We start from the raw sequence: 24,965 nt of genomic DNA on the forward strand, positions 1-24,965 counted from the left end.
GTACTCTCTGTTTAAGCTGCTGGTTGTCTAACTACAGTGTGCATCAGAATCACTTGGAGGGCTTTTTAAAACAGAATTCTGGGTTCACCGCCAGAGTTTCTGATTCAGCAGGTATATAGTGGAGTCTGAAAATTTGCATTTCCAACATTTTCTCAGGTGTTGCTGCTGATTCCAGTGCAGGGCCTACATTTTGAAAACCATGGTTCTAGCCACACTAAAATTCTTTCAGTTACTAGAAGGCTGCACGCTCACTTTCATCTGTACACCTGCACACATGAGAGAACAGAAGCTCCCCGATCCTTTTATCCCACCCCCTGCCTCACCCTCCACCCCTCTCATTATCATAGCCAAGTTTTATTTAACTTTAAAGTTTCCTTTAACACATCACTTCTTTGTGGAAGTTTTCCTTGATGAACGTTTGCTTGGGTTCTTCTCTTTGTGCTCCCCCAAACGTCACAAACAACCTTGTATTGTAATCTTGTTTAATTTTCTGAACCTCTCACAAGCTTTTGTGAAAGGAGAGAACAAGTCTATTCTTTTCATCTTTGAATCTGCAGCGCCGACTTCTATATCTGGCTGGTGCATTAATACTTTTAGACCAAATGGAGGAGTGAACGAATAAATCGAACAATTAAACATTCTGCTTGCTTTTGCTTTTGCTGCTGCCTTTCAAATGCCCTTCACTTTCTCTCTCATTATGTCAAATTTAGAAACAAACTTTGTATCAAATTTAGAAATAAACTCTTTTGCTTCCAAGTGTAACAACTTAAGCAAGTATATTGAAGTCACTGTCAATTTCATTCCTTCATCTCAGAATGAGAATAGGTAGAGTGCGTGAATGCAGAATATATGTATTACACGTATGTAAGGATGGATATATAGGTATAAATATGTATGCTAAATTTAGTAAGTAGTATTTCAATGTTTACAGAAATGCTGAAAATGATTGTTAAAAAACACATTTGGTCTGCTTTCGGGTTTTGTATCTAGCAAATACAAGATAACTATTTTAAAAATAGCTATAGTGCAAGAGCATTTTTTAAAGCTTTCAGTTTTCAAAAAGCATAAGAGAATATGAAATTCAGTTTGCTGTGAGTCAGCTATTTTATATCTGGTGGTAAAGTTGCCATATTCTGCTACTTTGCCTATCGTTACAGTGCGATAATATGCTCACACATGTCATGCTTGCATTTGTGCACACACAGCTAAATCTTTTAAAGGGATCCTGCTGTTTTGCCAAGAATTCTTGTTATTTGACTTAAATTCACTGAACTACTGTTTCCCTTGAAAACATAAAGTGTAATGCAAATACTTTAGCTGTTTCTTAATTTTTCAAATAACGTTTGGTAGAGCTGGCTGGGTTTATTTTATAAACATCTGTCCACTCAGTACTGTGACTTCAGAGTGAGGTACAGCGAAAACAGATGTCTTGCACTGAGTGAATACAAATTTAAAAGATGTTACATTAGATAATTTAAACTTATTTTTCTTGCATACTGGTACTGTACAAATAGAAAAATTCAAGCTCTGTCTTTATGATTTGACATAGGCAGATAATATTTAGTATTTACGTATTTTACATACAATACTTTTCATCCACCTTGGACATTTTGACAATCCTTTTGTTCAACTCTCATGTGTTTTCAGCTCTAAAAATGATGGATTACCATATGGATAGAATTCCACTGGGAAATAGGAAAGAAAACCATAAAAGGAACCAAGCCCTGTGCTGTGTCATCCTTGTGGTCTGGGATTTCCTAAAGGACAATTTCATCGCAGCATCAGGTATTTCTGCCCTCTCCCTGTAAGAACCACAGCTATGTATCACCACTAGACATCATTCCACGGCTAGCTAGATCCCACCTCTTGCTTTAGAATAGCATTCCAGAAGAAGCTACTGAATAACACAATATTCCTTAGTCGTCTTGACAGAGTACATGATCAAGCAATAGAGGGGATAAGAGGTCAACCATAATTAAGCACCACACCACCAGTTCCAGATAGGCAATCTACGGTTTTCTCACACTGCCCTTAATGCTTTCCTAACCACTAGAATATGATATTTTAAAAAGCCACTTTAAGATACAAATCAATAAAGCTGATTTGTGTAGTCTGAAGAATGGCTGTAAATCTCCATGTATTATATAGGGAATATATTTTTCACTGAATTTGAAGCAACTTGAAATGTCTAGGGAACATTTTTGCTCTCTAGAAGAATTCAAGGTTGTAAAGTCAAATAACTTGGCAGAAAAATTTTGGCAATTTATATGATAGCTGATAGAAAAAAATCCATCTCTTCTCAAATCAAGTCAAATTAAAATTAGACTTTGAGAATGACATAAATAGGAAACTCTGTTAGAAGAGTCTTTACTGCGGCTTAGTGGTGAGCTTCCTGAAGACAGAGAACATGCATATTTATGTTTCTTCCTCAGCCTTATTGAGGCATAACTGACAAATAAAAATTATATATATTTATGGTGTACAATGTGATATTTGGATATAAGTACATATTATGAAATGACCATCACAATCAAGCTAATTAATATATCCAACACCACACAGTTTGTGTGTGTGTGTGTGTGTGTGTGTGTGTGTGTGGTGAGAACATTTAAGATCTACTGTCTTGGGAAATTTCAAATACACAATACAGTACTATTATCTATAGTCACCATGCTATATATTAGATCTCCAGAACTTATTCATCCTGCGTAACTAAACCCCAACATAGTTATTTGTTTAAGTTTATTTATTTATTTTGAGAGGGAGAGAGAGAAAGCACAAGTGGGGGAGGAACAGAGAGAGGGAGAGGAAGAGAATCCCAAGCAGGCTCTGCACCATCAGCACAAAGCCCAACATGGGGCTCAAACTCATGAACCAAGAGATTATGACCTGAGTTGAAATCAAGAGTCGGTCGGTTAACCTATTGAGCCACCCACGCACTCCAGCACACTGTTATTAATATATACGCACAAAAACACAAATATGATACTGAAAGTATATAGATGAAATAATAAAATACATGCAATTTGTTTGGAGTAACAGATGCATATTTATTATTTACCAGATAATATCAACTTACTTGATATTCACTAAAAGCCTTCAACGTGTCAGCAAGGCAATTATAAGAGGCACAAAAATGAGTAAGAGATGGTTCTTGATCTCAAACAAAACAAAAGAACCCAAAAAACTTCCAAAGGATAATGGCTTATGTCTCAAAGAAATCATATTTTTGAATATGTTGCTTTAGGTCATTGGCTTAAAATAAATCTGTATTGTTTTAAGAAATAGAACCACTGCTATTTGCTAGTGCCCTTTTCAATATCAGACAATTTGTAACACTGCATGTTACTGTACACATTTTATAACTTCTAAGTAGCTGTTAATAGTTAATGATTTTTTCCAGTCCATTTAGCAAAGCTATGATCTTTAATATTTTTCATATTGGAACGGTCCAACCTGTCTTATGGTACATAAGCCTGGTTCCCATCACTTAAGGTCATTATTTGGTCCAGGAAAAACTGAAGCAAAATACCTTTTTAATCAGTGGAGTCCTGTGAAAAAGAGACTTCCGTTTTCTCTGCAAGTAGTTCCCCTTCATCAAGTCCCTGCTCATGTAAGGTAATCAGACTAAGTGCATTATGTTTCCCTTAGAGTGTTATACTTGGTCTACCATGTGTGCATTAGTCTAGAAATCTGTATTAACGCATGCATAACTCTCTGAATTTGATGTATGGTGACTTATATAGACTTTTGAAAGTCTATGTTTATATTCAAATACTCTATTTTAGGAAATAATATATAATAGGTTAAGGGAAGGTGAAGAATTGGAGGCAAAAATAAAAAATAATCATGTAGAAAGTCCGAAGAAATGACCAAGCTGAATAAGAAAAGTAAAAACACTGGATGGGTAGAAATGGAACTCAGTTCCAGTTCTCAGAATTAGTATAAAAAATACTATACCCATAATATGCTATAGCCATAATATGTGCCCATTCTAACACTTAGTAGCTGGAGGAATGTGGTAAGTTACTGAGCTTGTGTGTGCTTCAGTTTCCTGATCCATAAAATGGACATGATAATAGTATCCATTTCAAAGGTTAGAAGACACAAAGAACAGAATAGTGCTTGGAACATTAGAACTCAATAAATATTATCTGATAGAATCTCAGTGTTAGAAGTTATGTTAAACTTAATATCACAACCTCCCAAACAAAGGAAGGATTCCCTTTATAATATGTTGAATAAGTACCCAGCTAGTTGCAGCACAATTCTTTCATGAAGAGCATTTATTGGGGCGCCTGGGTGGCGCAGTCGGTTAAGCATCCGACTTCAGCCAGGTCACGATCTTGCGGTCTGTGAGTTCGAGGCCCGCATCAGGCTCTGGGCTGATGGCTCAGAGCCTGGAGCCTGTTTCCGATTCTGTGTCTCCCTCTCTCTCTGCCCCTCCCCCATTCATGCTCTGTCTCTCTCTGTCCCAAAAATAAATAAACGTTGAAAAAAAATTAAAAAAAATTAAAAAAAAGAGCATTTATTAATTCATAAGGTAAGCCAATTTATATTTGGACAACCTAACTTCTAGAAAATTCTTTCCTACTGGTGTTTGTATTTAGATAGCTATAGTTGCCAACATTGAAAGTGTGCTATTGACTAAAGATTATTTCAAATTAAAATCTTACATACTAGAATTTGTCCTCCTCTGGGTAGACTCATAAATATGAGATCTGGCTCCTGCTTGATTAATTAACTTTTTTATTACTCCACCAGGGTCAGCTGGTCCTCTTTCTGCTTCATGCTTCACCATTAATAACCATCCCCAAATTTCTGGCTGCTGTTAATAATGATGTAGCTAATTTCATCCTAAGTAATTGAAGCAGTGCAGATTGTGATTCAATCAACAGACTGGATCCGACACAATAGAGATTTTTTAAAAAGGAAGTTTAAAGAAGAAAATACATTATACAAAAATAAAAATATCATTTAACTATACCTACAATGCCTTCAATTTTAGAATTAACAATTAATTGGTAATTAAAGGTCCACATATCATATTTCTACACAACTCAAGCCAGGTATATAACCTGAAGTCCCAAATAAAGAAAGCAATAATGTTTATCTGTGGCCAATAAAAATATTTGATTCTTTCTACTTAGACTAGTAGGCAACATGCTATTCTCCCAATTTTAGCCTTTTAAAATTGCATGTTATTCATTTTTAAATTAAATATGTATTGGAAACTATAAGCAAGACACTTTATGAGACACAAGGATATGCTGGCTATAGTTCTTGACTCAAAGAGCTAGCAGCTTAGCAAATAATTAGCACTTGCACAATAAAATATTATAGAAAGTCTGAGGAAAGGTGGTTTTTCACTGGACTGATACAGAATATTTCATAAGAGGTACAAGTTGAGCTGGCAATCATTCGTAATGTGACAGGTTTCTGAATTGTCTAGTTGGAAGTCACAGAAGAAGCTTAGAAATTATGAAGATTCAGAAAATTTCATGTATGTAGTATCCACGCATTTTCTCAGAGTTTGTTAACTAGAGGGAGACAGGACAGGAATGATGGCAGTCTGCACTAGGACTGGAGGGAAACTTGAATATTTATTGAGAAATTCACCTTTTACATGGTAGAAAATACTCAGTGTTTTGGAATTTTTAAGTGTACAGAATGGAGTATAGAAAAATTAGTCCACTGGAGACATAAAGAACAAAGTAGGGAAGAAAGAATTAGAGACACGATATTGAACCTCAATTTCTAGGATCATTTCCCATTTATAAATTATTAAAATTAACCAAACTGCTTAAACATGAAACCATACTAAAAATAGCTAACTCTTATGTATGTTAAAAATAATTAAGTGATTAAATTCCTTCATTTGTATCTGCATAACACTTTTTGTATACATGTGTAAGATACGACATAAGATTCTATTTTGAAATACCCACTACGGTTCAGTAATAATTTATTTATTGTTTGGTTAGTTAATGTTGATCATGAAGACTTTTGCATGATCATTTTATGTGCTATAAATCTAGTCTGTTGTTACTACTTTTAGTAAATAATACATTTAAATGTTGACAGATGTGGCTTTTGTGTTACAAAAGTGCTTTCTGTAGGTTACAGGTAAAAACCTAAGTTTACATGTTGTTAAAATTTAAGGTATAATTTATCCTTTCAAGGGAAAAGAATGCTTTGCTTACATGTTGGCAATGTATTAATTCTCCAGGATCTTACTCATTAGGGCAATGGGAGAGGCAAACTGCTAATTATTATGTGTACATTTCCAGCTTTCTTTCAAATGTTGGCTTTACTATGGATTCTGCACTCTTTTGATAGCTTCACAAGTGTATTTCCTATATTTAAGTAAAATGTTCAAGTTGGCTGCAATATAGCAGGATATATTTTATTTGGGTTTTAAAAGTGTACACAGGAAATTATGTTCTGCTACTCCAAAATATATTTGAATGTAAGTAAGTCTTGGTGTTTTAAATAGCCAAATGTTTGACTTCCTTATCTTTAAATTATCTTTATTTCTTTTTTTAAAAATGTAGGCATAATTTTAACAGATTATTGTTAAAAATTGAATTAATATCTTTTTTGAAAGAAGTTTGTAAGGATATGGATATGATTGGTATGTGGATAAATTTTCAATTTTAATTGTTATTTTTTTCTCCATTGAAAAGAAGTACATTTTCTCCAGGAAATAAGGACAGAAATTATAATAAATATGAAGTGGTTAAGATTTCTTGTTGTTTTAAGAGATGAAGAAGGACATTATATAATAGTTACAGGGTCTATCCATCAGGAAGAGCTAACAATTATAAATGTCTATGCGCCGAATACCGGAGCCCCCAAATATATAAAACAATTACTCATAAACATAAGCAACCTTATTGATAAGAATGTGGTAATTGCAGGGGACTTTAACACCCCACTTACAGAAATGGATAGATCATCTAGACACACAGTCAATAAAGAAACAAGGGCCCTGAATGAGACATTGGATCAGATGGACTTGACAGATATATTTAGAACTCTGCATCCCAAAGCAACAGAATATACTTTCTTCTCGAGTGCACATGGAACATTCTCCAAGATAGATCATATACTGGGTCACAAAACAGCCCTTCATAAGTTTACAAGAATTGAAATTATACCATGCGTACTTTCAGACCACAATGCTATGAAGCTTGAAATCAACCACAGAAAAAAGTCTGGAAAACCTCCAAAAGCATGGAGGTTAAAGAACACCCTACTAACAAATGAGTGGGTCAACCAGGCAATTAGAGAAGAAATTAAAAAATATATGGAAACAAACGAAAATGAAAATACAACAATCCAAACGCTTTGGGATGCAGCAAAGGCAGTCCTGAGAGGAAAATACATTGCAATCCAGGCCTATCTCAAGAAACAAGAAAAATCCCAAATACAAAATCTAACAGCGCACCTAAAGGAACTAGAAGCAGAACAGCAAAGGCAGCCTAAACCCAGCAGAAGAAGAGAAATAATAAAGATCAGAGCAGAAATAAACAATATAGAATCTAAAAAAACTGTAGAGCAGATCAACGAAACCAAGAGTTGGTTTTTTGAAAAAATAAACAAAATTGACAAACCTCTAGCCAGGCTTCTCAAAAAGAAAAGGGAGATGACCCAAATAGATAAAATCATGAATGAAAATGGAATTATTACAACCAATCCCTCAGAGATACAAACAATTATCAGGGAATACTATGAAAAATTATATGACAATAAATTGGACAACCTGGAAGAAATGGACAAATTCCTGAACACCCACACTCTTCCAAAACTCAATCAGGAGGAAATAGAAAGCTTGAACAGACCCATAACCAGCGAAGAAATTGAATCGGTTATCAAAAATCTCCCAACAGGCGCCTGGGTGGCGCAGTCGGTTAAGCGTCCGACTTCAGCCAGGTCACGATCTCGCGGTCCGGGAGTTCGAGCCCCGCGTCGGGCTCTGGGCTGATGGCTCAGAGCCTGGAGCCTGTTTCCGATTCTGTGTCTCCCTCTCTCTCTGCCCCTCCCCCGTTCATGCTCTGTCTCTCTCTGTCCCAAAAATAAATAAACGTTGAAAAAAAAAAAATTTAAAAAAAAAAAAAAAATCTCCCAACAAATAAGAGTCCAGGACCAGATGGCTTCCCAGGGGAGTTCTACCAGATGTTTAAAGCAGAGATAATACCTATCCTTCTCAAGCTATTCCAAGAAATAGAAAGGGAAGGAAAACTTCCAGACTCATTCTATGAAGCCAGTATTACTTTGATTCCTAAACCAGACAGAGACCCAGTAAAAAAAGAGAACTACAGGCCAATTTCCCTGATGAATATGGATGCAAAAATTCTCAATAAGATACTAGCAAATAGAATTCAACGGCATATAAAAAGAATTATTCACCATGATCAAGTGGGATTCATTCCTGGGATGCAGGGCTGGTTCAACATTCGCAAATCAATCAACGTGATACATCACATTAACAAAAAAAAAGAGAAGAACCATATGATCCTGTCAATTGATGCAGAAAAGGCCTTCGACAAAATCCAGTACCCTTTCTTAATAAAAACCCTTGAGAAAGTCGGGATAGAAGGAACATACTTAAAGATCATAAAAGCCATTTATGAAAAGCCCACAGCTAACATCATCCTCAACAGGGAAAAACTGAGAGCTTTTTCCCTGAGATCAGGAACACAACAAGGATGCCCACTCTCACCGCTGCTGTTTAACATAGTGCTGGAAGTTCTAGGATCAGCAATCAGACAAAAAAAGGAAATCAAAGGCATCAAAATTGGCAAAGATGAAGTCAAGCTTTCGCTTTTTGCAGATGACATGATATTATACATGGAAAATCCGATAGACTCCACCAAAAGTCTGCTAGAACTGATACATGAATTCAGCAAAGTTGCAGGATACAAAATCAATGTACAGAAATCAGTTGCATTCTTATACACTAACAATGAAGCAACAGAAAGACAAATAAAGAAACTGATCCCATTCACAATTGCACCAAGAAGCATAAAATACCTAGGAATAAATCTAACCAAAGATGTAAAGGATCTGTATGCTGAAAACTATAGAAAGCTTATGAAGGTAATTGAAGAAGATTTGAAGAAATGGAAAGACATTCCCTGCTCATGGATTGGCAAAATAAATATTGTCAAAATGTCAATACTACCCAAAGCTATCTACACATTCAATGCAATCCCAATCAAAATTGCACCAGCATTCTTCTCGAAACTAGAACAAGCAATCCTAAAATTCATATGGAACCACAAAAGGCCCCGAATAGCCAAAGGAATTTTGAAGAAGAAGACCAAAGCAGGAGGCATCACAATCCCAGACTTTAGCCTCTACTACAAAGCTGTCATCATCAAGACAGCATGGTATTGGCACCAAAACAGACACATAGACCAATGGAATAGAATAGAAACCCCAGAACTAGACTCACAAATGTATGGCCAACTCATCTTTGACAAAGCAGGAAAGAACATCCAATGGAAAAAAGACAGGCTCTTTAACAAATGGTGCTAGGAGAACTGGACAGCAACATGCAGAAGGTTGAAACTAGACCACTTTCTCACACCATTTACAAAAATAAACTCAAAATGGATAAAGGACCTGAATGTGAGACAGGAAACCATCAAAACCTTAGAGGAGAAAGCAGGAAAAGACCTCTCTGACCTCAGCCATAGCAATCTCTTACTCGACACATCCCCAAAGGCAAGGGAATTAAAAGCAAAAGTGAATTACTGGGACCTTATGAAGATAAAAAGCTTCTGCACAGCAAAGGAAACAACCAACAAAACTAAAAGGCAACCAACGGAATGGGAAAAGATATTTGCAAATGACATATCGGACAAAGGGCTAGTATCCAAAATCTATAAAGAGCTCACCAAACTCCACACCCGAAAAACAAATAACCCAGTGAAGAAATGGGCAGAAAACATGAATAGACACTTCTCTAAAGAAGACATCCGGATGGCCAACAGGCACATGAAAAGATGTTCAGCGTCGCTCCTTATCAGGGAAATACAAATCAAAATCACACTCAGGTGTCACCTCACGCCAGTCAGAGTGGCCAAAATGAACAAGTCAGGAGACTATAGATGCTGGAGAGGATGTGGAGAAACGGGAACCCTCTTGCACTGTTGGTGGGAATGCAAATTGGTGCAGCCGCTCTGGAAAGCAGTGTGGAGGTTCCTCAGAAAATTAAAAATAGACCTACCCTATGAGCCAGCAATAGCACTGCTAGGAATTTATCCAAGGGATACAGGAGTACTGATGCATAGGACCACTTGTACCCCAATGTTCATAGCAGCACTCTCAACAATAGCCAAATTATGGAAAGAGCCTAAATGTCCATCAACTGATGAATGGATAAAGAAATTGTGGTTTATATACACAATGGAATATTACGTGGCAATGAGAAAAAATGAAATATGGCCATTTGTAGCAACGTGGATGGAACTGGAGAGTGTGATGCTAAATGAAATAAGCCATACAGAGAAAGACAGATACCATATGGTTTCACTCTTATGTGGATCCTGAGAAACTTAACAGGAACCCATGGGGGAGGGGAAGGAAAAAAAAAAAAAGAGGTTAGAATGGGAGAGAGCCAAAGCATAAGAGACTGTTAAAAACTGAGAACAAACTGAGGGTTGATGGGGGGTGGGAGGGAGGAGAGGGTGGGTGATGGGTATTGAGGAGGGCACATTTTGGGATGAGCACTGGGTGTTGTATGGAAACCAATTTGTCAATAAATTTCATAAAAAAAAAAGATTTCTTGTTGTTTTATTCATATATGCCAAAAAGGTCTGTACTTAATTTATGTTTATATATGTGGTGTGTTTGATACGTGGAGACCTAATATAAATTTCATTTTAATATTAAAAAAATTATTAATTTTTTTAATGTTTATTCATTTTTGAGAGAGAGAGAGAGAGAGAAAGAGACAGAGACAGAGCACAAGCAGGGGAGGGACAGAGAGAGGGAGACTCAGGATCCAAAGCAGGCTCCAGGCTCCTAGCTATCAGCACAGAGCCTGACGTTGGGCCCAAACTCACAAACTGTGAGATCATGACCTGAGACAAGGTTGGATGCTCAACTGAGGGAGCCACCCAGGCGCTCAGAAAAAAATTCTTGTATTAGCTTCTGACACCTATCTTTCACATAGCTCTCAGAGAAAGATAAATACCACATGATTTCACTCATATATGGAATTTAAGAAACAAAACAGATGAACAAGGGGAAGGGAAGGAAAAATAAGATAAAAACAGAGAGGGAGGCAAACCATAAGAGACTCTTAAATACAGAGAACAAGCTGAGGGCTGCTTGAGAGGTGTTGGGTGGGGAAATGAGCTAAATGGGTGAGGGGATTAAGGAGGGCACTTGTGGGGCGCCTGGGTGGCGCAGTCGGTTAAGCGTCCGACTTCAGCCAGGTCACGATCTCGCGGTCCGGGAGTTTGAGCCCCGCGTCAGGCTCTGGGCTGATGGCTCAGAGCCTGGAGCCTGTTTCCGATTCTGTGTCTCCCTCTCTCTCTGCCCCTCCCCCGTTCATGCTCTGTCTCGCTCTGTCCCAAAAATAAATAAACGTTGAAAAAAAAAATTAAAAAAAAAAAAAGGAGGGCACTTGTTGAGATGAGCACTGGGTGTTATAGGTAACTGATGAATCACTAAGTTCTACTCCTGGAGCCATTATTACACTGTATGTTAACTAACTTGGATTAAATAAATAAATAAATAAATAGAAGATCCACATGGAAGGTTTATATATTCTTACTTTCTCACTACTGATTCTATTGTATTGTAATTTATTGGCCTAATAAAAAGGCCACTACATTATAGGCACTCAATAAATGCTGTTGATGGACACAATATGTAGTTGTACACTCTTTTTTTTTAAAGTTTCTTTATTTATTTTGAGAGATGGGGGGATGGCACAGAGAGAGAGGGAAAGAAAGAATCTCAAAGAGAGATTAGCAGACATATGAAATGCCAGCACTAAAACAGAAAAGTATTTTGTGACTATATAGGAATGATTATCTATCTACCTATTTATTTATATATCTATCAATCATATATATCCATCTGTCACCTATTTATCTTTCCATATACATGCACGTACATGTAATGAAGTTATTCTACAGACCTGGGACAAAAGGAAACCAAGAGGTCTAAGTCAAGTAAGCCCTTTTTATACTGTTAGAAGTCATAATTAGTAATGTTTACATTTATTTGGTTAGCCAGTTTCCACCACATAATGTAACTCTGGAAAAACATCCAACCTTTTGTCTGTAAGAGCAAGAGGGGTCACCGTGATTATTGTTCAGATGCCACTATAATCATAGAACACTGGTGAGTTAAGAATATTATGATTTTGGGGTGCTTGACTGGCTTGGTCGGTTAAGTGGCTGACTCTTGATTTTGGCTCAGGTCATGAATTTAGGGTTGTGAGATCAAGCTCTACATTAAGACCCATGTCAGGCTCTGCACTCTCAGCAGGGAGCCTGCTTGAGATTCTCTCTGTGCCCCTCCCCTTCTCTCTCTCTTTCAAAAAAGATAAATAAAGCAGTAAAAAAAAAAAGGAATATTATGATTTTTAAAAACAATTCTTTCATATTTTATATTATTTTCTTATTGGCAAACTTGAACCAAGTAAAACAGATATGGCTAGAGAGAATTAAATTGTAAACTACTTCCCTTTGCTTACTTAAAAAATTTGAACCAGACCATCAAATGAGAGAATCTAATCTCTCTTCCCCAACACACCCCCATCTCTAGGCATGTATTACCAAGTTAGTTGATTAAATAGAATGCACAAGAGAGAACTTAGTTCAGGCACTACTCAGGAAACTAAGGCTATAAGAATTAAAAACTATGAGCTAAGAGAGTATGAAGAGAGAAAGACATGCTATAGATTGGTATTCATATTCTTATACACCTGTATTTCTGGTAAACCCGTTCATATCCTACTATGACATTATTCACTGAAGTTCTCTTCTGGATATAGACAGCATGCTTTGAAAATGTAATTTAAAACTAACCAGATAAAAAATGACCCTTTAAATGATTTTCCCCTAGGCTGTAAATTGACTTGAGAGCTACACTACGTACCCAAAATCCAGGTTTAGACAAACATATTTTTCAGATTCTTCTCAGACATTTTGTCTCTTCAAGGATCTAATAAAAGTATCTTTCATGTCACTTATGAAATCAGTGTTTCATAACAGGTGTTTTGCCTTCTGCAGCCGCCATTGTCAGGTGGCTCTAGGGTTCTAATTCTGCACCTTTGCTCATTTGATTATCAGATTTTGGTAAAGCTACTTATGTCTTTAGAAGGAGAAATAATCTTGTCATAATTACAAAGATAATTTGTGTGAACTGCTCAGTAGAGAGTCTTGCACATGTGACTGGTCATGTTACTCCCTAATTAAAACCCTCGCATGGATTCTCAGTATCACTAGGAAGCTTAATATCGTTCACATGGCCAAATGAGTACCTTCATACTGGCCCTTGTCTCTGCCCTTACTCCCCTCTCTCTCCTTACTCCCCTTCATTTACCTGGATGTCTCCTCACTGCAGCCATGCCAAATTATTTACTCTTCTTTAAATTGTCCGTGCTATTTCAGGTCTCAGTGTTTTTGCTATTTCTTTACTACTCCTCTTTTGAGAATGAGCCCCAGCTTCTCGCCTTCCACCAGATCCACTCATGACTGATTTATGCTAAATTAGGGCTTCTTCCCTCTGTTCTCAACACCCTTTGCATTGCATATCTTTATGATAGTACATGTCAGTAACCTGGTATTTTTAAATTAAATTTAAATTTTCTTCCCATAAATCTAGAGTATAAATTATGTGAAGGCAAAGGCTGTTGGTCTTATTAATGCTATATATTTTTTTATCCCCAGTGCCTCACACAGAGTATGGCACATATTAATTGTGCTATATGTCTTTGTTGGGTGAAAAAATATTACATTGAGTCATTGGTGAGTATGGGACCTTTTCTGATAAGGAATTTCAAAGTACTTCTCTTCTATATAACATATGAAAGATTTCTAGTCCTGAAGGTACAAGGAGTTGAAATTTAGAGTTAAAACAAATTAAAATTTTCATATTTAGATCTGAACTTTAAAAAAAAATTAGACTATATTATTTTCTCTAGAAGTACCAGATATACACAAATGACCTATCTAGATTTGGCCCTATAATTTTGTCTGAGAGTATGTTTTTGACTTAATGATATAATACTCAAAGACGTCGTACATTTTGAAAAGTTAGGTAAATTTCCTCATCTGTGAAATAAAGAAATAGAATGGAGATGCAGGGATGTAATACACAAAGTCTGAACAACACAATGACAGGACTCTTCTTGGGACCAAACTTTCCTTGAATTGCATTCTTTGGCTCGCACCTAGGCTAAGTCTTGACGTGTGAACAAGGGAAGAACAGTCAACAGGACATAGCAGGTATGACACTTTGAATATTTTTATATTGTTTTTAATTATGGAGTTATGTTTTGTGATAATTACAGTCTACTCCCAATAATTTCATCTCTAGCTTGAGAAGTCAATAGTGTCTGAAAGATTATAAATGATTATCACTGATATTAACTATCTAGGTTATAAGTGTTCTTTTTATTCATTAGTTTACTTTCTCTCCCTAAGTTGTGTTTCTTCTTAATTATGTTGCTACTTTTTAGTGAGGTATAGTTGTAAAAAATTTCTTATGAATTGATACTATTCATCAATGTAAAAACAACATTCCTTCCATCACAGAATTTGAAATTCAAATAGCTTCATTTTAAGAGAGTGATAAATTGAGAAATTGTGGCCTGTTTAGTGGTCTTACTATTAGCACTTTTTAATAATCCATTTTTTGTACTTTATTTATTTATTTATTTATTATTTTTAAAAATATAATTTATTGTCAAATTAGCTAACATACAATGTGAAAAGTGTGCTCTTGGTTTTTGGGGTAGATTCCCATGGTTCATCACTTACCTACGACACCAGTGCTCATCCCAAGAAGTGAAATGAAAGAACTTGACAGGATGGTAGACTTGTTCAGAGCACAGGCCTTGGAAGAAAATAGCCCTCATTTTCAAATTTTAACTTAGCTTCTCATTATCTCTCATTAGCTGGACAAATTGCTCTATTTCTCCAGGCTTCTGTTTGTCATAAGTAAAATTAGGAAAATAATACTTGTCTCATTGGGTGTTGAAAAGTTTAAATGAAATAATACATATAAAATACTTTATATAATATCTGGCATTTTTTAAAAATTTTTTAACGTTTATTTATTTTTGAGAGAGAGACAGAGCATGAATGGGGGAGGGTCAGAGAGAGGGAGACACAGAATCTGAAACAGGCTCCAGGCTCTGAGCTGTCAGCACAGAGCCCGACGCGGGGCTCGAACTCACGGACCGTGAGATCGTGACCTGAGCCGAAGTCGGCCGCTCAACCGACTGAGCCACCCAGGCGCCCCAATATCTGGCATTTTTTAGAGGCTCAATAAATGGTAGCTATTATTACTGTTATTTATAAAGAATTTTTATAATAAATTTGCTATTCTTGAATTCTTAAGTAAATATGGGTATTTTAGCAATGATGAGAAAATATTTTTATTATGATTAGATATTTGAACATTTTCCATAGAGGAACATGGCAAAAGCCACCCATATTATCTTTACACAGATAGCAGTAAGATAGGTTTCTAAAAGCAAAAAATGAATTCAATAACAGGGCAGGATTTAGACTGAATAAGACATTCCAAAGCCTATGTTACATGACATTGGAACACCTCACCTTCATCTCTCATTTTGATTTTCAACACTTCAAGGCTATGGAACTAATATGAGTTTCTAATTAAGCCCATGTGTCTATATTTAAACTTATAATGTACACTTCAGTAGAGTTTTTCTCCTGACCACTGTTTTTATTGATCTAAGATAATAAGCCAAAGCTGCACAATTTTGAACTAACTGCTAAAATCATTTGCTCATGGCTTTATTCTCTTCCAAGTTTTCATTAGTATCATATTATGATGCCAAGACTGGCAAACAATTAGGCTAACACCACCCATTGAGACTCTATGTTACAGCATGAGTGATGAATTCTGCATAAAGAAATGTATCTGGGCTACGTTACAATTGTGGTAGAACAGGGCATTTCATGGAGGAATTTAATGATAGCAACAAAACATTAACTGAAATGACTATATGAGTATTTACAGGAACAGAATCCCATTTGATGAGACTAGTCACAATTGGGAACATTAGGTTTTTAACTCAGGTCAGATTGGAATGGTACTAACTTAACATCTTATTTTATATGTTTGTGCAAAACTTACTCTCATCTCCTGTTTCAAATTCAAACTTCTGGCTATAGCCACTGTATCCTGTTGCAGTCCTCACTCGGATATGAAATATGTACTTGGTGGCTGGCTTGAGGCCTGTGATGATGACACTGGGCGCCTTGGACCTCGTGGAGGAATAGGTGAGCTGCTCATGCTCCTGGGGATAGAAAAGAGGAGAAAGGAAATGAAGCAGAGTTTTTCCGCTTTTTCCCAGGGATATTCCCAAATTAAGCTGAGGAAGTATGTTCTGAATATCAAAAATATTGATTAAAAAGAGGTGTAAGCATGGTTTCCCATAAGTTGGCACTTATTTATCACTATGATGCACATGATATGGTCTTGATTTGGAAATTTATTAAGAAGGATGACTATCTTATATAAGCTTGCACTTGGAGGTTTGGTGATTTGGATTTCTGCTCCAACTCTAAGGAATGGTGGTGGCGTGAGAGCACGTTTACACAGAATGGCAGCTGCACCTTGAGCAAAATGGGCACATCAGATCAGACCACACCAGCAGAGTGCAAGGAGCAAGGGTGGAGGGTTCAAGTCCCCGCTACTCACTTCTACCCGCAGGTAGTGCCAAAATGCCGGCGCTATCCGTGGGTAGACCTGTGGGTGAAAGGAAAAATAAATTAATTGTTTTTTTTAATTTGAAGTATTTTATCCCGAATCAATTACTTTGTTCCAAAACTCAGCGATGTCCCTGTAGTTAACAACTGAAGTGGAGTCCAGCTTGAAACATAAAACTATGAAAATTTTCCCTTAAGGGAGAACTGACTCCTTCCCCACCTAGATATTGCAGTTTATTTTTTAAAGATGTAAAAACTTGTGACGTAGGTTTTAACATAGTCTGCCCAAAAAGGAGCATCAAAAACAGAGAAGGTATGAAAGACTTACCACACCCGTGGAATCAGAGGCAGGGCTGGAGTCTTGGTTCCCAGTCACCTGCAGTTAATTGCCAAACTACCTCCCTTCACTAATGGGAAGGGTTTACCACAGCTGATCGAATGATCTGGTCAGTCAGGGTCTTTTAAGGGGGCTCTGTTGCCCACCAGCTCAGAACAGGATAGTTCATTTTATCCATGCATGTAAGAGACTGTCCACAATATGCTGGCAATGGAGACAAATTAAACATAATACTATTTTTGTACAGTGTTATTGTTCAGTAATTTTATACTGATATTTTAATAGGTGAAAACACTGTATTTGTGTGAATAACTCTTCTAAATTCATAAGTCAAATTAGGCCACCAGGTCCTTACGTTAATTCTCCACTCCTCTCATAAATCTGAAGATATTCTCAGGGATGTAAGTGACTTTCAAGATCATTAGCTGAATCACTCATTTGATGCCTTAATTCTATCTATATTATTCCCATCAAGATTTCATTTAGCCTTTGCCTGATACTCTCTGTTGTTCAGATCTTCCAGACTAACAAATGAAGTTATAAAAATCTACACATGTGTAGATTGTGTCAAACTCCATTTATTTGCTGGTGATGCTTTAAGATTTAGAACTATGGAAATCATTTCACTTCAGCTACTTTTCAGAAAAACATCCTAATCTTAAAGATCATTTTAAAATTTTATGGCCCTATTTGTCAGAACATTACATGCTACATGTTATTCTGAGTCTAGCTGAGGAATTTAATTTCCCATGTATACCCTAAATAGAACTGTTTATTAAACACAAAATAGAAAGAAAAAAATGAGTTAACAATAGCAACATTTTAACTATAAAAGACAAAAAGATAAATTGCAGTTTATATTTACCGCTAAGTAATTTTGAGATTAGGAAGTAAATAAATATCTACCTAGCATAAGATGCAAAGAAATATAGTCTCTAAAATAATTAATGGGAGGAATCATTTAAGGGCTAAAAGAAGGAGCTAAGATCAAGGCCTTTATAATTAGGGAGCTTAGCACTCATATTTTAGAGAAAAAAAAAACCTGCTCATGTGCCATTCGAAGAAGTGATAATGTTTCTGGTAGAAATCTGCAAAACTTTCTGGATTTTCAATCTCACAGTAGGAGAATATTCCACCTTTCACAGAATTTCCTGCAATGTAAGTGTTATGGTACATTTTGAGTAGTAGTTCACAATATGAAATGATGACTGAGAAAAAAATTGTAAAGCCGTGAAAAAAATAAATTTTGTCTTATCCTTGAAGAGAGAAGATACAGATTTCAAAAATCTACTTTTAGACTGGCAGCACACCAATTACACATTATGTCTTTGTTGCTTCATCAAAATGTAGCTAAATAGTAATTTCTTAGTAAAGTTACAGGCAGTAAAGGACACCTTTTGCAAACAGCTTTTAGCATTTCTGCTGTTATATACAAAAGTGTATCTGTAGTTGCATCTCTGGAATAAAAATCCCCAGGTAGGAAATGTGTGTACATGGTTCCTCAGCCTAAATGACAGCAGTGTGTTGATGGGCTGCCTTGTCTTAACATCTTGCCACGTCTCAGCCTGCCAAAGAGGAGGCCTCAGAACGCAGCAGTCATGAGAGTTCCTCTTTCCAGGGTACAGCAGCCCTCTCTCCTGGCATTTCCAAGCTCTTGGGAAATCAGGGTAGCACTTATCCATTACAAGCATAGAGCACTAGTGTCCCAGAACTTTGGCTAATTGCCTTTCTGCCAACGTGTCAATTCCAATTCTAAGCAGCTGTCACCGGGTAGAGACCATCCTTTGCCACAGAACCACGTAGTCCTCTTTATTCATCCTCACAGGCTGAACTGTGGACATGTTTGAGTAGGATATGTGTGCAAGTTTTTCTGGAGTTTGTGCCATGATGGAATTGCTGCTTTTATGACATAGATGTTTTCAATTTGCTAGGTAACACATCCCACTGTTCATAAAACTCTTAAATGTGTTTTTTGTATTTGCTAAATCCATAGTTAAATAGCTTTTGCATTCTTAATGCTGTTTATTTTTGTAGTTTCTTTTCTTGACCAAGCTTTCCAGAGGTTTGAACCAACTTTTGGCTTTGTTAATCGAATTGCATCTTTGTTTTCTATTACATTTACTATCTGCTTTGACCATAAATGATTTTCTTTCTTCTTTCTTCCTTCTTTGTGTTATGTAGCCTTTTAACTTATTGCATTTCATGCTTAACTCATTAATTGTCAGTATATCTTTTCAAATAGACTATGTAAAACTACAAGTTTTGCTCTAAGTACTGCACTATCTATACTCCATAAGTTTTCATATCGTGTATTATCAACCAGTGCTAAATATTTATTAATTTCCAAAGCTAGATGATTTTTAAATTCTTTGTAGTAGATTCAGGATTATCACTTGTACACTTTTATGGTTCATGACAAGTTGTCAGGCAATAAATAAGTGGCATAAAGTGAAGCTCCAAAGGCATAACCCCACTGGTTGCAAAGCACACTGAGCTGTGGATAGGACAGTGGATGCTCATTGCTGGGTGCACTGGCAGTCTTCTGCAGTAGTGTTTGCTGCTGAAAGTAAAACAGCTTGTTGTACTCTTTCTCCTTGGATGAGCATGGATAAGAGCACCAACTGTGAGAAAAAACATTTAGTAATGATGTACTTTAATATATTGCTATGTATGTCATTAAAAATAATTAATATAGGGGTGCCTGCTGGCTCAGTCGGTTAAGCCCCATGACGTGGGTCATGATCTCTCGGTTCATGGGTTCAGGCCTCGCGACGGGCTCTGTGGTGACAGCTCAGAGCCTGGAGCCTGCTTCAGATTCTGTGTCTCCCTCTCTCTGCCCCTTCCCAGCTTGCCTGTCTCTCTCTCTGTCTCTTTGTCTCTCTCTCTGGCTCAAAAAATAAACACTAAATATATATATATATATATACATATATATATATATATATATACAATTTCTTTTATATATATATATGTATCTACATATGTACTTTAAAATAGTTCAGAACCAAATAGTGTGAACATTGGACATTGTCAAAAAGAATGTATTTGCACTGATCTCTAGAGATATTCACCTTTACTTACGGTTCTCTTCCCATGGGTAGACCCTATAGGTTTGACTCAGACACTGCTCCTTCCCAGCTTCTGAGAATCAATGTTTTTTGGGGAAATCACTTTAGACCTTTCATTTACCTAAAATACTGAATCTAGCTTTACCTCTATAGACGTCAACTCTTCAGGGTAACTAAAAGACATGTATTTACCAGATTCTGGATCCTGTTAGCATTTAATCTAAAAACTGTAACTTAGTGAAAAGGAATAGGCTAAGGTGCCCAGTTCCTGGGGCTGCATCTTTTTAAAATCAGTGTGCAGGGCGCCTGGGTGGCTCAGTTAGTTAAGCATCTGACTTTGCCTAGGTGATGATATCACGGTCTGTGAGTTTGAGCCCCGTGTTAGGCTCTGTGCTGACAGCTCAGAGCCTGAAGCCTGCTTCACATTCTGTGTCTCCCTCTTTCTCTGCCCCTTTCCCGCTCACACTCTGTCTCTGTCTCTCTCAAAAATAAACATTAAATTTTTTTTAAAAAAATCAGTTTTTGAATGGCCTGTATCAACAAAAGACAACATGTAGAGAATTTTGGGTTGAACTTTTCTTGCCTTGATCTTGGTCTTTGTTCTACTTGGGTTATGTATCTTGGTAAATCACATTGAAGACTTGGATTTACTCATACATTAAATTCATTCATTCCAGAGACACTGAATGCTCACTATACTTAAGGAAGGCTCTGGGGCACTCTGACAGATATAGATTAAATAATCACCAAAGGTCCAAGTAAGCAATTAAGTCCCCTCTCTTCTCCTGGAACTCCTTCTCACCACTCCTTACCTCACTCTTGGTTTACCACTCTCACTAATGGAAGTAGATTCAATGGGCCCACAAAGGGGTCATCATTTAGCTAGTTTTCGTTCTCTTAAAATTTCTGGGTCTAGTGAGACTTCTGTAAGATGTTACTTCTTTGACTTTTTTTTTTTAATTTTAAATTAATTGGATTATATATTGATTAAAATTTGTTTTAGACTTTTTTCTACATTTAGATCTAAAGATATAGCAGCAATCATAACAGAACCACATTTATGCAATCCTTTATAATACACAGTCTTTATGTGATATTCTTAATAATCTTGTGAAGCAAGAACTGATAATATCTTTATTCTCACTTAACATATGTTGAAATTGGTCAAGATAGAATAAGTAACTTACCAAAGCAAGTCACCTAACTAGTTAGTAGTTTTCATTCAAGTTGTGTTTTTCCACTATATTCAACCAATGCAGATATGTCCAGGGCAAATATGCTTACAGATTAGACTTTGAGTCAAGGTCGCATCTTTACCTTTTACATTATTGATTATCGAATCACTAGAAATAACTTTAAATATAACACAGGATATGAGCCAGATAGTGATGATTTGATGGCATTAGAATATCTTTATACTTTTCCTATATATTATACTTTTCCTATATATTAGCAATGACCACTTAACATTATACTTTAAAATATTCCAGTTACTATAGTAACAGAAACCTTACAATACTTGAGCATATGGCAAAAAATTGTGCAAAAAGTATGAATAAATCTATAACATTTTAGTGTAGAAACCAAAAGGAAAATCTCTTACTTTTTTCTCTTATTGCAATGCTAAGATTTTTAGTAGAATATTGCACAGTGGAAGTAAATGGAGGAACTTTATTTTCCTCTGTTATTTAATGGAATGGCTATTAATGTGCAGCTCTTAAACATAATCACATCTAACTTAGGTTTTGGGTAGATATGCAGTTGAGAGTTTTTCTTTTTTCTTATACTGTGATTATATTTTTATTCTGTTTTTAAAATGTGAAAAGGATTCTGAATGTTCTAAAACAATATGTCTGTATTTGCCTAGTTCATTATTTTTTCACCTTAATGTATATACTTATGAAGAACTACCTTTGCATTCTTAGATAAACTCTACTAATTCTTGTTCACAATATAGTATTATAATTTTTATTGAGATTTTTGGATTCAATTTGATATTTCAACTAGTATTTTTATACCTATGTTTATAGGTGATCTTGGGTTAGAGTTTTCTTATTTTTTCCCATTTTTATTATCAATCTCTGGTTGTGATAATTTGGATTAGATTATTAGAGAATATATGATGAAATGTTCCATTTACTAATATTCTGAAATTATTTAATATGGAATAATCTATTCCTTGAAAATGTAATTGAAATGGACCTCCTGGGAGTAAATATTGACCATCTTTTAAAATTATTTTATCCTATATTTGGATTGGATTGTCTTCTAATTCAATTTTGGTAAGTTAGAGGATATTACCCATTAACATTATATTTTATACATACTGTTATAAATTATATCAAGTCATGTCCCATCATTAAAAATCTCTTCCATAAGTAACATCTTCCAACTTTGTTTATCAGTCTTTTAAGAACCTGGTTTTGATTTTTTTTAAATCAAAGATATTTTTATTGACTGAATTTCATTAATTGTTTTTTATTTTATACAGTAAAACCTTGGTTTGTGAGGATATGTCATTCTGGAACCATGCTTCTAATCCAAAGCATTTGTAAATCAAAGCAAATTTCAAGAACCATTGGCTCAGTTGTGATCATGTGATATTTGGCATTACGTACTACTTGTATTGAAAGACATCGCTCATTTATCAATTTAAAATCTATTAGAAATGTTTGCTCATCTTGCAGAACACTCACAGAACAAATTACTCACAATCCAAGGTTTAATGTACTTGTTAGTTCCTTCTTTCTACCTTTTCCCCCCTGCACTGGTCATCTTACATTGGTTTGGATGTATGTGTATCTCAATGTCTTTCATTTTAAAATAATTTATAACTTAATTTTATTACCTTTAAATAGGTGATAGTATAATATTTTAAATTTTAAAGAGGGGCGCCTGGGTGGCTCAGTCAGTTAAGCATCCGACCTCAGCCCAGATCAGGATCTCATGGCTTGTGAGTTCAAGCCCCGTGTTGGGCTCTGTCCTGACAGTTAGGAGCCTGGAGCCTGCTTTGGATTCTGTGTCTCCTTTTCTCTCTGCCCCTCCCCAACTTGTGCTCTGTCTCTTTATGTCTCTCAAAAGATAAATGTAAAAAATTTTTTTAAGAAAATCTTTATAGACATAGTTCCTCAATGACTGAGACAATTTTCAATGTTAAAGATTTTAACTAGTTATTTCAAAGATAAATTTTTTTTTCTTTTCAGATCTAAGTTAACCCCACCTGCTAGGGGAGATGGGCCTGGTGCCCAAAAAGCTGATTGACCCAGAGACATAAGCAGGCTGGAAAGATTATTCTTCTCTCACATTTACTGAAGTGCATATGACAGAGTATATAGTTTGGGAAAAGAAGTGGTTAACAAGCTAGTTGGTAGGGTATTCTCAGCTAGTGGGTAGGGTGTTCTAAATTGTTTTGCTTAGGTAAAAACTGTCCACGGCTAAAACAAAATGACAAATTACGCATAAGTAAGAAAAATGTAGAAGTATATATTCTAAGTACACAAATACTTTCTGACTGCACTTTTGGAGAAGTATCATTTAGTATACCATGGCTATAATTTACGACAATCAACACTTGATTATCCCCAGTAATCCAAAATAGGAGGTAACCCCAAATCACTTTGAAATGCATTCATTATTTTTTTCTTATATTCCAATATATATCATGTTTCACCTAAAATGAAAATTAAATGCATTCCTTGAACATTAAATGTTAAGCAATAATAGGAGCTGGCACAAATGGACGCCTGATGATAGAAGAATAGTGATCTGGAATTAAACATTCATAATTGATTTTCAGAAAACAGATCACTTCTATGTAGATAATTAACTGGTAGAAAGAGTGGGTAGATAATACTGTTAGGAGAAATGGCTAAATGATTATAGTGAGATCTTTATAAAATACTGGTCCTAGGATGATACCAATGGAATCCTACTTGTAGTCTGTCCATCTATGAAAACTAGAAAGTTTATACCATCTCAAAGGGTCAAGCTTGTTGTAAGGATAAAGCAAAATAATGTGTAAAACCCTTTTACAGGCTCCAGCAGATGTGTAATATAGCATAATTTCTTTATTTTAGGAGCCATTATTGGTAGGTGGTACATTTAATTTAGGGCAATGATAGGCTTGTGCCTTAAGGTAATTCTGCAGACGCTGTGAGAAGTTTTTTTTATAAAAATTTGTATGTGTTTTGTTTGCCTTTTAACTTCTATATTCCCACTACTTAATGCATTGTACCTAGAATATTATAGGCTCTCATAATATATTAGCCAAATGATTGAATACATTAATGAATTAATTGCTCTATAAGTTTAGCTTTTAAGTTCCATATATTGTTATAACAATTTAAAATCAGTTGGCACAAATTAATGACAATTCAAATGAGAGATGAGAAAAATTGTTTTGCTGGCTTATAGTCCTTCCACAATCAAAATGCAATAATATTATGTCAGTATGTCCGGCTTGTTTTTTTATTTGTTTGTTTGTTTGTTTTAGGAACATTGTTGAGAACATCCAAGAATTTCCTTGCCAAAAAAATATTTACAAACCTGTATGCTTATAAAAACCAAGATTTGTGTTGAAACATCTGTAAATAAATATCTCTTAATATATATTCAGTTTTAACTTTC

The 24,965-nt window shown here is 35.7% G+C and overlaps 1 protein-coding gene across 2 annotated transcripts in view; it reads right to left on the reverse strand.

The window, feature by feature from the left end:
* EPHA6 (EPH receptor A6) overlaps positions 1 to 24,965 on the reverse strand; it is an 880,333-nt gene that overhangs the window by 266,899 nt on the left and 588,469 nt on the right. The window contains exons 7-8 of one of the 2 annotated variants that reach the window (XM_047875259.1): positions 16,927 to 16,974; positions 16,360 to 16,522 (exon numbers count right to left, since the gene is read on the reverse strand). In XM_047875259.1, the coding sequence (XP_047731215.1) occupies positions 16,360 to 16,522; positions 16,927 to 16,974 (211 nt within the window). The remainder of the gene's footprint in view (positions 1 to 16,359; positions 16,523 to 16,926; positions 16,975 to 24,965) is intronic. The other variant, XM_047875260.1, reaches the window with a different exon arrangement.

Source organism: Prionailurus viverrinus, chromosome C2 (assembly GCF_022837055.1).
Source record: "Prionailurus viverrinus isolate Anna chromosome C2, UM_Priviv_1.0, whole genome shotgun sequence".
In the NCBI taxonomy this organism is placed as follows: Eukaryota; Metazoa; Chordata; class Mammalia; order Carnivora; family Felidae; genus Prionailurus; species Prionailurus viverrinus.